A 15,728-nucleotide genomic window follows, 5' to 3' on the forward strand; every position below is an offset into this window, starting at 1 on the left:
TTCGATTGCCCCAGCAGTCACATGCTGAAGTGTCCCTGGGCAAAATGCTGAACCCCTCATTTCCTCTGATGTGTGTCCCATCAGTGTATGAATGTAACAAAACACTGATTATTCTCTGTAGAGATCTCGTAGAGTGCTGTGTGAACGGGTAAATGAGGCAGAGATCGTGTTGTAAAGAGCTTTGAGTATCTAGTCCATTTACCATTTGTTTATAAGAAGCGTTTTGTTTCCTGTTTTTCAGGTGCGCTCAGACCTCACAGACTGTTACTATAAAGAGCTGCAGGAGATGAAGGCTCGTCATGCTCTGGAGCTTGAGCAACGCAGAGCAAAACTTTCAGACATTCATCTAAAAGGTCCTTCACATCTGCATTTATAACAAAAACACTGGTTAAGTTCAGAAAAATAAAAAAAATTATAACATCTAACTGTTTTTGTAGAGCTTACTAGAGTCCATCTGGATGCAGCAAGGCAGGTCGAGGTGAGAAAACTAAATGGGATAATTGACCCTGGAATTTGTAAGCCCTGTCATATAGTTTGGTTAAAAATAATTTCTTATCTAGATTGAGGTAGAACAAAGGACTTGGTGTCTCACTGAGGATCTGCAGACAAGGGTAACACTTATCCACAACTTGGAGAACAAACTGACTTCCTTAAGTAAACAGCAAGATGCCGAAACACAGTCCACTACAACAAAGGTACATGCATATCTGCACGATGAATGGATATCCTACAGATAAAAAATAAATACACTACAGTCTCAAAGTAACAATTGTTTGGCACGTTTTCTCTAATTAATGTTTATTTAACTTCATTTGCTGCAGCTGACTCTTCTTGAGGAAGCTCTGAAAGAGGAAAGGGAGGCTGTGCAGGAGAAAATGAAGAAGCTTCAACAGGAACATGAAAATGAGATCTCTGCACTAAAATCAGTGCTTGAAGAGGAGAGGGCGAGCCTCCGAAAAGCGTTTGACGAAGAGAAAGAGTTGAAGTCTCTTCAGTTTGCTTTGGACAACAGTGAAAGTAAGATACTTTCTGTCCTGGTTGTTTGGTAGTTCTCAAAGCGGATTCTAAGAGTCGATGGTGTTTAGGCCAACAGGTCCTACTGATGAAACAGAGACTGGATGCTCAGTATGAAGACGAGCTGCAAAAGGCAAAGAACTGCATGTCTGCTGAAATTAAAGAGCTCAACGTGTCGCTTCGGGAGCAGAGTGAAGAGAAGCTACGCCAAGCTCAACAAAGGTGAGATGTTAATTGTGATTTATTATGTAAAATATATTAAGCGAGTAAAATAGCCATCCCCCCCCCCCCTGTATTTTACTAAAATAATCTGTGAACAAAAATGTCAAATAGCCTAAAGATGCATTCATAATTTATGTTCACCTATGAGAAAGTGTTTTTCAAACTGTAAGGGAAACGTGGTGTTCGCCACAGTTTTCTTGTAAATTTAGGGGATTGTTTGTGTTTTTGGTGTGTTTAGGTTCCAAGAAGAGAGAGCCAAGTTGGAGCAGCGCTTGGTTCAAAGCTATGAAATGTCTGTAGAAGAACTAAAGACCAAGCATAAAGCTGAACTAGAACATGAAAGGACAGCGCTGCTAAACGAGCACTCCAAAGAAATGGACGAACTCGATGCCAAACACAAATCCCAGCTGGAGTCGCTCAGTGCCAGTCACAGCCATCAGCTCGCAGCCATGACAGATGAGCTGGAAAGGACGCACAATGCTCAGCTTGTTGCCTTAGAAGCATCCCTCAAGTCAAAACAAAAGATTGATCTTGAAAGTTTGGAGGCTGCTTATCAGGAGACCAAGCAGGCACAGTTGGAGGCTTTAGAAGCAGAAATGGCTCGCAAGCACCAGGAAGACCGAGATGACCTGGAGAGGAGGATGCTGGGAAATATGGACACTTTGGAGACCACTTACTTAAAGGAAGTACAGGTAAGGAGATGACTAAAGCATTGGGCTACATGTTTTCTGAGCAATGTGCTGAAGTTTAAGAAATGAAGAATAATGATCACAATACAACCATTCCCATCACAGACACTGCGTGATGAAATTGTACAACTTGAGAAGCGACATTGTCAAGACCTGCTTTGTCAGAGTGCAGAGCACAAAGAGCTGATGGAGCGCCACGCTGCAGAGCAGGTATCCATCAGGGAGGAACTGAGGAAAGAGCTGGCTCAAGTACACATGGAGAAGTTTAGAGCCATGGCAGCTGTGCTCAGCCATGTTCACGAGGTGATGACCAACAACATGATGATTTAGTAAAAAATGTGTAAACTAAATAACTAATATATTACCATGCTTTTTTTTTCAGACTGAACTGGCTGCTCAGAAAGAGGCCTTAGATTCTGAACACTGCAAAGCCTTAGAAAGTCTTAAGAAGCAGGTACCAGTACTGATTTCCTGTCCTTAAATCATTAAATCATATTCAACTTTTCAGCATGCTGGAAATCCCAAAGGTCCAAATGCCTTGTCAGACGTACAGTATGTTCACTTTTATGTCGCTTTAATGAGTAAATTTATAGTTCTGGAAGAGCTCTTCTGAGTTTTATGTTTGCATAAAACAAAACAAATTCTGTTTTCTAAAACAAAAATGCTATTTTATACCAGTGGCTCTCATTGAGCCTCACAGACTGTTCAATTCAATTCAGTTTATTTATTTAGCGCCAATTCACAACAAAGTTGTCTCAGGGCACTTTACAGGAACATTCGCATACATTAAAGCCAATTGGTATTAGTATCTAAGCAGACAAGTTGAATCTTGGCTTCATTGCAGTCTCCCATTGTTTTATCTCCTGAGTGAAGACCCCTTCTGGAAAGCTGGTGTCAAACCGTGGTTTTCTTACTGAATCACTGCCTATAGCTCAGAAGGACTGCAGCCTCCAGATGGCCTGAGTACCCTTTCTACTACGAGCTTCTCTTCATGAGCCTTTATACAAGACGTTTACGCCTTGACAAGTTTATCTCGCCAAACTCGATGACATTTTGTTCTGTTTCCAGTCTACTGCTAGGATATTGATATTACAGTACCGCTGTCTCACATCTTCACCGCAGTCACATTCATTCAACCTTTATTTATACGGGTTAATCCCATTGAGCCTCGGGGACTCATTTACAAGAGAGACCTGAAAGTTAGGCCTCTCCTTACACACATGCTCCATTTTACAAATTTAAGTGTCACCAAGTCACCTCTGTCATTGCAAGGATGAAGTGAAAGTTTTGAATGAGCTGTCACTGCAGCAACACCCGGGGGGGGGGGACGACCCTGTCTTCCTTGATGCTAATGTTTATTTTCAGCCAATCCTGTGAGCTAATAGAAGTTTCTGATGAGGTCATGCCGAAGACGTTCCCAATGTGAGACACCTATGAGGTTTACTAAAGTAACCTAAAGTTCCCTGCTATTGCCCAATACATTAAAATTTTTAGTGCAATGTATGAAATAAAATGTAGGTGAAGGGTGCCTGAACTAGGAGGAGGGAAGCAGGCTGTCAACTGAGCATAATGGTGTTCTGCTAAAAATCTGGGGTGGTGTTTGACCATTGTTGGCAGCAGTGCCATTAGCTTAATAATATTGAGACAATATGTTGTAATAGTATAATTTATATTGTTTGTCACTTAAATTTTTTATGCTTAAAGTCGAAACATTTTCTTTACTCCTTGTGCTTGAATACATTTATTTATTTATTTTTAATGATGTGATGTTTTCAGGTTTTGGAGCTTGAACAGCAACACAGCGCTGCTCTGCAGGAACTCTCACAGACGTACATTTCTGAAAAAGAGCAGCTGATTGAACGGCACCAGCTCCACCTTCAGGTGTGTGTTACAAAATGTGCATTACAGTGTGTGACTACCGGTATATGCAGAACAGTGCATGCAGAGGAAGTGTTTTGAGCTGAAAGTGATCTTTAATGGTTGTCTTTTACAGCAGATTAGTGAGGGAATTAGTCATTGTTTATTCTCTATAATGGTTTATGTGTAGACGTGTGGATTCTTTTCACAAAATGCATTAAAACTGGGGCCATTTGGTGTGTTGCAAATTGTAGCACTGAAGGAAACTCATGTTTCTGCTGTAGGAGCTAAAGGGAACTTCAGCCGGTGAATTGGAGGTTTGTCACAGGGAGCTTGAAGAAAAGTCGTCAAGGCAACAGCAGCACTTCCTGAAAGAGGTGGAGCTCCTTAAAGTCCAATCAGACAAGCAGCTGCAGGACAGGATTAATCAGCTGAATGTAAGAAACTGAGTTATGTACGAGAAATGAGAAAAATATAATTAGCTAAGAAGTTATGTTAATATTTTAACATTCTGGGAGCTTTGATTTATGTATTTTTCTTGTGTAAGTACTGTGTGGAAAGTACAAGGATTTTATTTTTTATATATTGTGTATTAAACACTGACTGCTTGTTGGAAACATGTAATAGCATTGGATTATTTCAAGCTGTAGTTTATTGCGTTGGTCATGCCCTCCTTAAGCTCCAGCTGCACCAGTTCAGTCCTAGTTCCCTCGTTTGGACCGTGTCCCATTTGAGCTTTATTCAAACCCAGTTTTCTCATAATCCTGTCCTCATATATGTGAAAGTATTCACGTCCATCTGTCTGTTCTCAATCTGTGTGCTTCTGGGACGTGCATGTGTTTCTTTCGCTGCATCCGAACAATGGCTAAATGGAATGGATCTAAGCTTTTTATCCTCGGATGTAAAAGGTTTTAAGGCAGGAGTGTCTTTAAATAGACATTTGATGTTTGAGCGTCTGAAATGTTCAAGAGTGTAGCCGACCAGCGGAGAGCTAAGAGATGAACTTAAAGTGTACTGCCACCGTTTTCTCTGCATATTTTAATCCAATAATTTATACCACCTCTCTTTGAAGAAGGAGCTTGATGAGCAAAAGGAGGCGGAGCTTGAAGACATGAGGCGGAGCTTCACAGCTGAACAGCAGGAAAAGGAAGAGAGCTACACAAGAAAAATGAGCCAGCTCACTGTCCAGCTGCAGCAACTGGATGCTGTGGTGTCCCAGGTATCGACTGCACTCCTACATTTAATACCGGCCTGTTGCACAGTTCTCACAGGGCTTTATACTGCACAGTCAAATTAAAGGCCTGGATGATGGGGTGTTGCACATTGTTAGAGTTGGAAGGATGCAGTTAATTGGTCAGAAAATAATACTGTAATGTCAAAGTGATTCTAAAAACAGAATCAGAAGGTTTAATAGTCAGATCAAGATATCTATAAACTGGAATAGTTTGAATGTCTGCGACTCAACGGTGATGAAATGGTTTTTCTCTAAAAGTGGCACATCAATAGGCTGACATTTTATTTTACTTTGTGTCAGACCGTGGCTTGTAAAAGAGATTGAGATATTAACGAGTCGAGTTCTGTAAATCTGTCTTCAATTTACAATCAAAAAAACAAATAATGTCAGCATTTTTATTTGTTTCCATGATATTAACATGCACTCCCATCTCAGTTGGCACTTGAACGTAAAGAGGATGGGAGGGGGCTGTTGTCATGGCAGCCGCATTGTTTGGTTGAGGCAGGTGGCTGGTCAAGATGGGTTTGAGGGTTGAGGGAAAGTGAGGGAACACAGGGTGAGACCAGATGGAGAGGACAGAGGTGGTGGAAGGAAAGGTAGGAGAAATCAGCATAGATCTTTAAGGATGTTCTTAAAGTACTCCAACACATCCAAAAGTTGTCTCACATCACTGCTGCTCTGACTCTGTGGTAATTAAACATTTCACTGCCAAAAACTCCCGATGATTATACTGGAGTGTTTGCTTTTAAATTAGTTTTGAACAATGGTATTTCCCAAGGAGGAGCAGTGGGTTTTAATTTTCTCCTATCTGTTTATTTTTTCTCCTTCCAGCTGCGTGCAGAGGTTGGGTGTCTGCAGGAAGAGCTGCAAGGAAAACATGCAGAGATGGAGACCATGGACACCCTCCTTCAACGAAGGGAGCGGGAGAGCCAAGAGGGGGGCAACCTTCTGAAAATGCTCACTGATGACTTGCAGGCTGCTAAAGAGGAAGAGTGAGTTAACTTATGTACATTATTTCATGTATATAATTAATTTAAATAAAAAAGTTGAGTACGTTTTAAAAAGTGTCTGGTTAGAAATGGTCATGTTAATGATGAGTTAAATTGAGCTCAGTAATTTAAAAGATTTCAATTTTGTGTTTTATGTTTAAAATCATATTCATTGCAGATTTTATAGTCTTAAGTTTCAATATAAAATAAACTATTTCAAACCATTAAACTTTGTTTTTTCCGTAGGCACAGACTCCACGATGCAAATGAAAAGTTGAGTAAAGTTCTTGTCGAGATGCTCCGCAGCGTATCGGCAACAGAAGACCTGATTGGACAAAAGATCAACATCCGAACAACAAAAAATGAGCCCGTGACCCGACGGAGGAGCTCAGCAGCCAACAGAGATGCCCAGGAGTCAGGTTTGTTCATTTCTTCACTCCGATCTATGAAGGTGCTGAAGTTGAAACACCACCACACGTCCTGATTCACATTGTTGTTAGACTGAAGTTAATAGTTTAATACAAATGATTAGACTCTAAGATTTTTTTAGTATTTGTACATAAACTGATAAAAAATACATCTTTTTTCCCCCTCCACAGGTATTTCAGTTGCAGACGTGACATCAGAGGAAGCAGAGCTGACCCAGCTGCTCTGTGAGAGTCTTCTGGTCTCAGATTCTCAGCTCAGTCCTGGAGGAGAAGAGTCGGTTCTGACAGCTTGTGCGAGGTTACGGCACGCTGTAGACACACTGCTAGATCTGTTAAACCAAGCAAACACACAGGTAAAACCACAGATTTACTGACTTTTCATACAAAAAAAAAATGTCCAAGTACTTTTCTTACTTTTACAGTTTTATTTCTTCACTGACTGTGAATTTGTCACTTCAGTTGGAGCAGACTCGCAGCGTTCATCTTTCTTTGGAGGAGAAGTTCTCACAAGGCATAGAAGACACCACCCAACTTGTTGAACAACACAAACTACTGATGAAGCAGCTTGATCAGGAGGCAAAGCTGAAGGCTCAGCTCCAGCTGGAGCTCCACAAAGCAGAAGGTGATTAATAAATGTCACAATGCTGACTGTTGACACGCTCTTTTAGTTGTTTCACATGGAGCATTCATACAGTTTAAGTCTTCGCTTCCTCTTTGGGCTTTCACTTCAACTTGCTGTATCTACGTGATGCGTTCAGGGCTTCTTGGGGGTTATGTGGCTGAAAAAGCTGCCTTGGAGGAGTCTTTGCAGCAGAAAGAAGCTCAAGAAGAAAAGCTAGTGGAGGAACTGGAAGGCCTGAAGGTGAAGCTGCACCACACGCAGAGCCTCACCGCAGAGTTGGACAGCCTCCGAGTGAAGTATCAGGATCTGAGTGAGGAGCACGCACTTCTCCTGCGTCAGAAGGAGCATCTTTCTGCTGGACTTGGGGAGAGGGAAAAAGGTGAGCAGAATAAAATAAATAAATAAAAACTATTGAGTCTGTTTAAAATTTTACATGACTTTTTCAAATGACCAAACCCTTATGTAATATCTGTGCTCAGATGTGGCTTTTCTCCGTTGACCGTTGGGTCAGATTTAGATCCTGACGCAGGTTTGTTGGTCAGAGAAGCGTATGAATGTGTGAGTTAAAGGTGGGGAGGAGTTTGCAGTGCTGTGTAAGATTGCTGTTTATAAAGCTGCCTTTTCAGTAGCTTTTAGCACATTTTACTGGCGTGCCGTGTCATAAACTATGCGCAACAGAAGGTGTTTAAATACTGTCTAATGTCATCACTTTATATAAAAGCTGTTCTTAAACTTGCTTTTTTTATTCCAAGCTTTGTTGGCAGAGACGGAGCGTTTGACCCAAGAAAAGCTGGATTTGCAGCGGCAGGCGGAGAAAGACCACAGTTCTCTGTCAAAGCGCCTCAGGACCCTGGAGAGGGAGCTTGAAGATCAGGAAGCCAAAGACCTGGAGAAAGAGCTGCACCACAAGACCCACACTGAAGACCTCAGTCAGCACGTGCAAGCTCTCGAGAAACAGTTGAAACACAACAGACAGTTTATAGAGGTAAGCTTAAACTGGGTTCAATTCAAAATCCTTTTACGTCGAATGTAAATTACAGTAGTCCCTCGCTACTTCACGGTTTGTTTATCGTGGATTCGCTCTATCGCGGTTTTTCAAAATAATATTGGACATGACACACAATTGGCTGATTGATGGATGAGCTGCACGATCGGCATGGAATTTTTATTTAAAATTATCTAGCACCTTACTACTGCAGTTAAACAGCTGATCAGATGTTCAGCGTGCAGAGCGGAGGAGTGGGCGTGGCCTAGAGCGCTTGCAGGTGGCAAAGAGCAGCAGAGGCAGGGAGCTGAAATCTTGACATTCTGTGCCTTTTTAGAGAGTTTAGAGTTTAGAAACATTGTTTAGAATATTGTGTGGCTTCAGGGTATGGATCCCCCACGATAAATCGGGGACCACTGTATTGACAAATTAGCCTTGTTAATAATTCCCTAACCCAGAACCTGGTCGCTAACGCCTTCTGACACTTACAAATAGTTATTCCATTAATTGCAGATCATAACATGTCTACAGGGCTTTTATTATTATATACCTCGTTTATCGCAGGGGACCTGTACTCTGAAGCCCCGCGATAAGTGAAAAACTGCGAAGTAGGAATAGTAGTACAAATAATGAGTAGTAGTTTATTTTAGTGTTCATGTTTATATATATATAGATAGAAATGGATGGATGGATGGATGGATGGATGGATGGATGGATGGATGGATAGATGGGTGGGTGGGTAGGTAGGTAGGTAGGTAGGTAGGTAGGTAGGTAGGTAGGTAGGTAGGAATAATAGTACAAGTAATGAGTAGTGGTTTATTTTAGTGTTTATGTATAGATAGATATAGATAGGTAGGTAGATAGATAGGTAGATGGATGGATGGATGGATGGATAGGTAGGTAGGTAGGTAGGTAGGAATAATAGTACAAGTAATGAGTAGTAGTTTATTTTAGTGTTTATGTATATATATATATAGATAGATATAGATAGGTAGATGGATGGATAGATAGGTAGGTAGGTAGATATTAAGGAGTTTTAAACCCTTCCCACACTCTTGCAATATTCTAAACAAAGTTTCTAAACTCTAAGCGCTTTAAAAGACACAGAATGTCATGGTTTCAGCTTCCTGCCTCCTCTGCTCTTTGCCACCTGCAAGCGCTCTTGGCCACGCCCACTTGTATGCTCTGCATGGAGATCAGCTACAGCAAGAAGTTTACCTGCAGTAAGGAAGCTTTTTCTTCAGCTCTGGGCTGCACAAATGTGCTAAATAATTTTAAATAAAAATTCCATGCTGATTGTGCGGTTCATCCATCAATCAGCCAATTGTGTGTCATGTCCAATCTTATTTTGAAAAACCGCGATAGAGCGAGTCCGCGATAAATGAACCGCGAAGCAGCGAGGGACTACTGTATATGTATTTTTCAAAGGGCAGCCCTTCTCCTGTTACTTTTTAATGCATTGGAGTCTTTTACATAATTTTTCTTGCAAATAGGAACAGGCTGTGGAGCGTGAACACGAACGAGACGAGTTCCAGCAGGAGATCCGCAGGCTTGAAGCCCAACTCAAACAGACAGCAAACGTAGATAACAAAGGACACAGGGTGAGGGATGTTATCTTAATAGGATATGTAGCTGTATAAAAATCTAAATGCAAATATCGCAATTTCATAAGCCCACCAAGTTATTATCCATGAGACTGTATTTGTGTTTGTGGTTGGATCACGTAGCCCTGATGATGATGCAGTCTGCAGAGGTGTGACTGAAGGCATCAGTGGCAGTTTGACCAATTATTGCAGGCATCGCCATGTGACCAAAAAAAGACGCGAATATACATTTTGTTTAATTTAACTTTTTTTTTTTTTTAAGCGATAAGAATTTGTTTCTAGATCTTTTCATTCTAAATATTTCAGTTTCTTGTTACAGTGCGTAAAGTTCACATAGGTTGCATTTTGAGGTTGTGTGTGTTCTTTCTACGTGTTTGTATTTTTTAGCGTTTTACTAATTGGATTATAAATCGGGCAACTGATTTGTAAATGGTGTGGTGAGAAAAGGTTGAAGTGATGATGCAATGTCTGTTTGCGAACGAGCCTGACTATTGCCATGTGTTTGTCTCTCTGCTGAATGGATTGCTGTAGTTTGAAGACTTGGTTCTGCAGGTATGACATCTAATTGTAGCATAATTCTCGTAGTTTCTCACCGACGCTGTGCATGTTTTAACTTTTTTTTATTTGCAATCATTCGTAGTCTTTACCTGCTAATTGTGCTTTTCAAATGAATTATTTCCCATCATCCCTTAGCTAATATTAGATTAGTTATTTCTCACATTAGAGTGGTATTTTAGTCTGTTCATTTTGCTTCAGAGTGACTTTACCTTCAGTCTTTGCATGATTGGCTGCAGATTTGGAATGGCTTATTTATCTGAACAGTAATTCATATCTACCAATCACTTTGCATCACTAAGCTCTGGAAAGTTGTGCAAACTAATGTTCTCTCTGCCTCTGCAGGTGGAGAGCCTACAGACGAATCTCAAAGAGAAAACGGAGGATCACGCTTCTTTGCTTGCAGCCAATCAGCAAGCCCAGCGAGATCTTACTGAACGAAACGAAGAGATAGACAAGCTAGCTGGGCGAATCAGAGAGTTGGAACAAGCACTCCTTAACAGCGCTGAGAGCGTTCGAAATGTCAGTCAGCTGGAACAAGAACTGCACAAAGCGAAGTTAAGAGAGCAGGAGCTCACACAGGTAAGAACAACACACCTTCAGATTATTGCTGTCTCAGCGTGCACCGTTCTCCTCACTGATCGCCTTCTCCTCCATCAGGATAAACTCGCTCTAGAGCAGCAGCAGCTGTCCAGCAGGCTTCAAATCTCAGCTCTGCAGTCCAAACTAGATGAGACGAAACATTGTTACCATGACAACGTTCGTGACCCCACTGAGGAGCTTAGGGATGCCTTGGACACTGCTCAGCAGAATCTGCACAGCAAAGAGCAAGAGGTTTGTCCCATTTTCTGTAAAACTGGTTTAGAGAGGATTTGAGCAGAAATGCAGCGTGAAGTCAAATCACAAGTTTGACAGCACTGCCCCCTGTTGGTCTAAATGGGAATGACTTCAATTTTTCAATTAATTTTTAATAATAATAAAAAAATTGTAATATTAGAAATGCTATTGTTTTATAGTGCACTGTAGAAAACTATTGCATGGTTCAAAAGGATCTAGTCTTAATGTTGTCCATATTAATTATTATGTTTCAATTTTAACAAGTGCTGTTTTATTTCTTAGGTTGAAGTTCTGATTGGCCAGTTGGAGAATGTTCAGAGAGACTTGAGCATTAAAGAAGTTGAACTAAAACATCTCACACTTCAGCTGGAACTACTAACGAATGAGAATGCGGCGCACGTTCAAGAGCTCCAAGAACAAATTTCTGCTCTTAACGTAAGACTTGTTTTATTATTTTAAACAGATGTATTAAATGCGGGAGTAGTTCCTCCTTCTTGGTTGAAGGTTGAAAAAAAAAATCGGCGACACAGTTGAAATGTAGTGTTTAATTAGTTTAGATAGTTCAACACAATTAAAAATAATCTGTTATAATATAAGTTGTTCATTTGCAACTTGTTTGTCTACTATGTTTTCTAATGTTTAAATAATAACTTGCTGCTTGGTCAGTTTTATGGTTTAAACCAACTTTTGAATGAATATTTAAATGTCTGTTGTCCATTCTGTTAAGAAGAATGATTGCATCTTAACCTGTGTTTATGACGTACAGGAGAAAGTGTCGGCCCTCACCATACTCCATGAGGACAAAGAGGAACACGCTGAGATGGAAGACTCTGAGGAACAAAGCCTTTCTGCAGCTCTTCTTCAGGAGAAGAACCAGGAGATTGACCATCTGAACTGTGAGATCCAAAGACTAGAACAGGAGTTGGAGAGTGCCAGGAGTGACAACGTCCGTGTACATACACACTGAAAATATACAATATTTGTACGCACTAAGTTTAGTCCGTCTTAAAAATGTTTTACTTTGTTATTCTTTCTTAAAGGTCTTGGAGGTTGAGCTTGAGGATCGACGCTCCCAGGTCGAACATCTTCAGTCTGAAATCTCCAGAGTGCGCCAGGAAAAGCAGGAAGAAGAGGAGCGCCTTCATGAGGTCATCAGTACTCTGCAGGCAGAGCTCGCCACCTTAGGGCCCAACGTGCACGAAGTGAGTGACTCTCAGGATGGTGACAGCATCAATCCCTCACCTGCGCCCAGTCCTGAACCTCAGCAGCATCATCTCCAAGAACAAGAAAGGAGGGGAAAACCAAACAGTCTGAAGCACGAGATCAGCCTGACAAATTCTGCTGCCTCCTCTTCTCTTCGATCTCGTCTCAAGGTCCTACAGAGTCAGTTTGAGACTGCTGTGGCAGAGAAAGAAGGCCTGCAGCGATTACTTCTCACCCAGGAGGAAGAGTACAGAGAACAGGGGGAAGAGTTTGGAAAGAGGATCAAAGCTGAAAGGGAAAAGTCAGATGAAGTTCAAGGTCTCCTCATATTAACGGAAGCAGAGCTGAAGGAGGTGAAAGAAAGAATAGATGAAGAGAGGGAAAAGAGGAAGCTGTCAGAGGACGACAGGGACCACTGGAAACTCCAAGCTGAAGAGGCAAATACTCTACGAGAAGAGAAAACTCACCTTAATTCTCTGGTTTTAGATTTGCAAAAGAATGAAGAAGACAGAAGGAGAGAGACTGAGGATCTGAAAACAAAAGGGCAGGAGATGGCACAAGACATGGAGGTCCTCAGAAAAAACAGTCTCAGTTTTGAGAGACAAGTCCAGGAAATGAGAGCAGACAAGGTGGACATGGAAAAACTGGTTAATGAGGGAAGGGAACAAATTAAGACCCTTGAGACTATGAAGGAAGATCTTTCTGCTAAATGTGAGGAGCTGCAGAGGAGAGAGAGTCAGCATCAGGAGGAAATCGAAAAACTAAGACAGGAAGTTGCTTCAATGAAAGTCCTGATCCAAGACCTGACATTGAAACTCAATGAAAAGGAAACCAACCACGAAGAAGCTCAGAAGGAAGTCTTGGTGAGTCTTGTACATTATTTAATGTTTTTAAAGGGACAGGAAGACAGAAAGTTGAACCTTCCTTTTCAGTTCAACAATTGATTTATTTATAAGAAATGGGTTTATTCACTTCTTAATTTCTTTTTCACTTATTGTTAAGGGAATTATTATCTTCCACTTAATGCACTTGCTTGAATTTTAAAGAAAAACTGTCAAACTTACCATAATTTCTGGACTATAAGCCGCTACTTTTTTCACACGCTTTGAACCCTGTGGCTTATACAATGCTGCGGCTAATTTATGTTTTTTTTGATGCACTAACAAGCTTCCTGCCGCCAAAACATTTAGTCTCGTTACACCCGAGCACTCACATAGCTGCCCAATACACGCTTATCTTGTGGGGTGGGTCCTCGTGACTCATTGAGACTACCTGTATAAATAAAGGTTAGGAAAAATCTGACCAATGAAATTATCGAACAGTCCCCAGTCGGACCACTAAAATGGGGAGTCGAGGACAGAAGGGGTGAATCCCACCTCCATCACAGGGAGGGGGGATTCCTCCGCATGCGCAGAGTAACTTTTGATCACGTTTGATGAAGATAGTGATCAATGACTTCCTGATAGGCTACTGTATTTTTATTTTTTTTACCAGTTGTGTTACAGGCACTGTTCAGATTAAAAAAAACATTTACTGAACGTATTTGTGTATGTTACGGTACGTATTTAATTAAAAGTTTTACAAATTTTTCTGCGTAAATATCTCATATTACAATGTGGACACCCGCTGCATATAGACGAGCACGGCCTATACAGGTGCTGATCATAAATTTAGAATATCATGTAAAAGTTGATTTATTTTAGTAATTCCATTCAAAAAGTGCAACTTGTATATTATATTCATTCGTTACACACAGACTGATATATTTCAAATGTTTATTTCTTTTAATGTTGATGATTATAACTGACAACTAATGAAAACCACAAATTCAGTATCTCAGAAAATTAGAATATTGTGAAAAGCTTCAATATTGAAGACACCTGGTGCCACACTCTAATCAGCTAATTAACTCAAAACACCTGCAAAGACCTTTAAATGATCTCAGTCTAGTTCCGTTGGCTACACGTTCATGGAGAGGACTGCTGACTTGACATTTGTCCAGAAGACAACCAGTAACATCTTGCACAAGGAGGGCAAGACACAAAAGGTCATTGCTAAAGAGGCTGGCTGTTCATAGAGCTCTGTGTCCAAGCACATTAATAGAGAGGAGAGGAGAAGGAAAAGATGTGGTAGAAAAAAAAGTGTACAAGCAACAGGGATAACTGCACCCTGGAGAGGACTGTGAAACAAAACCCATTCCAAAATGTGGGGAGATATACAAAGAGTGGACTGCAGCTGGAGTCAGTGCTTCAAGAACCACCATGCACAGACATATGCAAGACAAGAGTTTCAGTTGTCACATTCTTTGTGTCAAGCCACTATTGAACAAGAGACAGCATCAGAAGCGTCTCGCCTGGGACTGCTGCTGAGTGGTCCAAAGTTATGTTCTCTGATGAAAGTAAAGTTTATGTTTCCTTTGGAAATCAAGGTCCCAGAGTCTGGAAGAAGAGAGAAGAGACACAGAATCCATGTTTCTTGAGGTCCAGTGTCAAGTTTCCACAGCCAGTGATGGTTTGGGGTGCCATATCATCTGCTGGTGTTGGTCCACTGTGTTTTCTGAAGTCCAAGGTCAACGCAGCCGTATACCAGGAAGTTTTAGAGAACTTCATTCTTCCTGCTGCTGACCAACTTTATGGAGATGCAGATTTCATTTTCCAACAGGACTTGGCACCTGCACACAGTGCCAAAGCTACCAGTACCTGGTTTAAGGACCATGGTGTCTCTGTTCTTAACTGGCCAGCAAACTCACCTGACCTTAACCCCATAGAAAATCTATGGAGTATTGTGAAGAGGAAGATGTGATACACCAGACCCAACAATTCAGAAGAGCTGAAGGCACCAGAGCAACCTGGACTCTCAGAACACCTGAGCAGTGACACACAATGATCCACTCCATGCCACAACACATTGATGCAGTAATCCAGGGAAAAGGAGCCACAACTAAGTATTGATGCTGTACATGCTCATACTTTTCATGTTCAGACTTTTCATGTTCATACTTTTTAGTTGGCCAACATTTCTAAAAAAAAAAAGCTTTTTAATTGGTCTTAAGCAATATTCTAATTTTCTGAGATACTGAATTTGGGGTTTTCATTAGTTGTCAGTTAAAATCATCAACATTAAAATAAATAAACATTTGAAATATATCAGTCTGTGTGTAATGAATGAATATAATATACAAGTTTCACTTTTTGAATGGAATTATTGAAATAAATCAACTTTTACACGATATTCTAATTTTATGACCAGCACCTGTAAATGAACAAAATTTTTAAGTTTTTTATTATTTAGTGGGCGCAGGCTTTTATTCGGGTGCGCTCAATAGTCAGGAAATTACAGTATTTTTTTAATTTTTAAATTTATTAATTTTTTTATTAATTTTTTTCATTGCATTTATTGAAATATACACTTTTTTAATTATGGTCAAAAAAAGCTGGTTGACTTTTTTTTATATCTAAGAAACACTTAAGAAATCTCATTTAAAAAAAA

At 40.6% G+C, this 15,728-nt stretch overlaps 1 protein-coding gene across 1 annotated transcript in view; it reads left to right on the forward strand.

Annotated features, from left to right (window-relative positions):
- The window catches only part of pcnt (pericentrin), a 42,241-nt gene that overhangs the window by 18,759 nt on the left and 7,754 nt on the right, over positions 1 to 15,728 (forward strand). The window contains exons 21-44 of the mRNA XM_037694589.1: positions 242 to 353; positions 438 to 478; positions 561 to 695; positions 822 to 1,017; positions 1,086 to 1,236; positions 1,475 to 1,928; positions 2,031 to 2,228; positions 2,308 to 2,379; positions 3,702 to 3,806; positions 4,067 to 4,219; positions 4,855 to 5,001; positions 5,848 to 6,008; positions 6,252 to 6,424; positions 6,605 to 6,786; positions 6,893 to 7,055; positions 7,192 to 7,434; positions 7,808 to 8,040; positions 9,534 to 9,641; positions 10,176 to 10,196; positions 10,545 to 10,781; positions 10,860 to 11,033; positions 11,319 to 11,471; positions 11,803 to 11,982; positions 12,077 to 13,102. Coding sequence (XP_037550517.1) covers positions 242 to 353; positions 438 to 478; positions 561 to 695; positions 822 to 1,017; positions 1,086 to 1,236; positions 1,475 to 1,928; positions 2,031 to 2,228; positions 2,308 to 2,379; positions 3,702 to 3,806; positions 4,067 to 4,219; positions 4,855 to 5,001; positions 5,848 to 6,008; positions 6,252 to 6,424; positions 6,605 to 6,786; positions 6,893 to 7,055; positions 7,192 to 7,434; positions 7,808 to 8,040; positions 9,534 to 9,641; positions 10,176 to 10,196; positions 10,545 to 10,781; positions 10,860 to 11,033; positions 11,319 to 11,471; positions 11,803 to 11,982; positions 12,077 to 13,102 — 4,818 coding nt within the window. The remainder of the gene's footprint in view (positions 1 to 241; positions 354 to 437; positions 479 to 560; positions 696 to 821; positions 1,018 to 1,085; positions 1,237 to 1,474; positions 1,929 to 2,030; positions 2,229 to 2,307; positions 2,380 to 3,701; positions 3,807 to 4,066; positions 4,220 to 4,854; positions 5,002 to 5,847; positions 6,009 to 6,251; positions 6,425 to 6,604; positions 6,787 to 6,892; positions 7,056 to 7,191; positions 7,435 to 7,807; positions 8,041 to 9,533; positions 9,642 to 10,175; positions 10,197 to 10,544; positions 10,782 to 10,859; positions 11,034 to 11,318; positions 11,472 to 11,802; positions 11,983 to 12,076; positions 13,103 to 15,728) is intronic.

Source organism: Nematolebias whitei, chromosome 21 (assembly GCF_014905685.2).
Source record: "Nematolebias whitei isolate Nwh7 chromosome 21, NemWhi1, whole genome shotgun sequence".
NCBI classification, from domain to species: domain Eukaryota; kingdom Metazoa; phylum Chordata; class Actinopteri; order Cyprinodontiformes; family Rivulidae; genus Nematolebias; species Nematolebias whitei.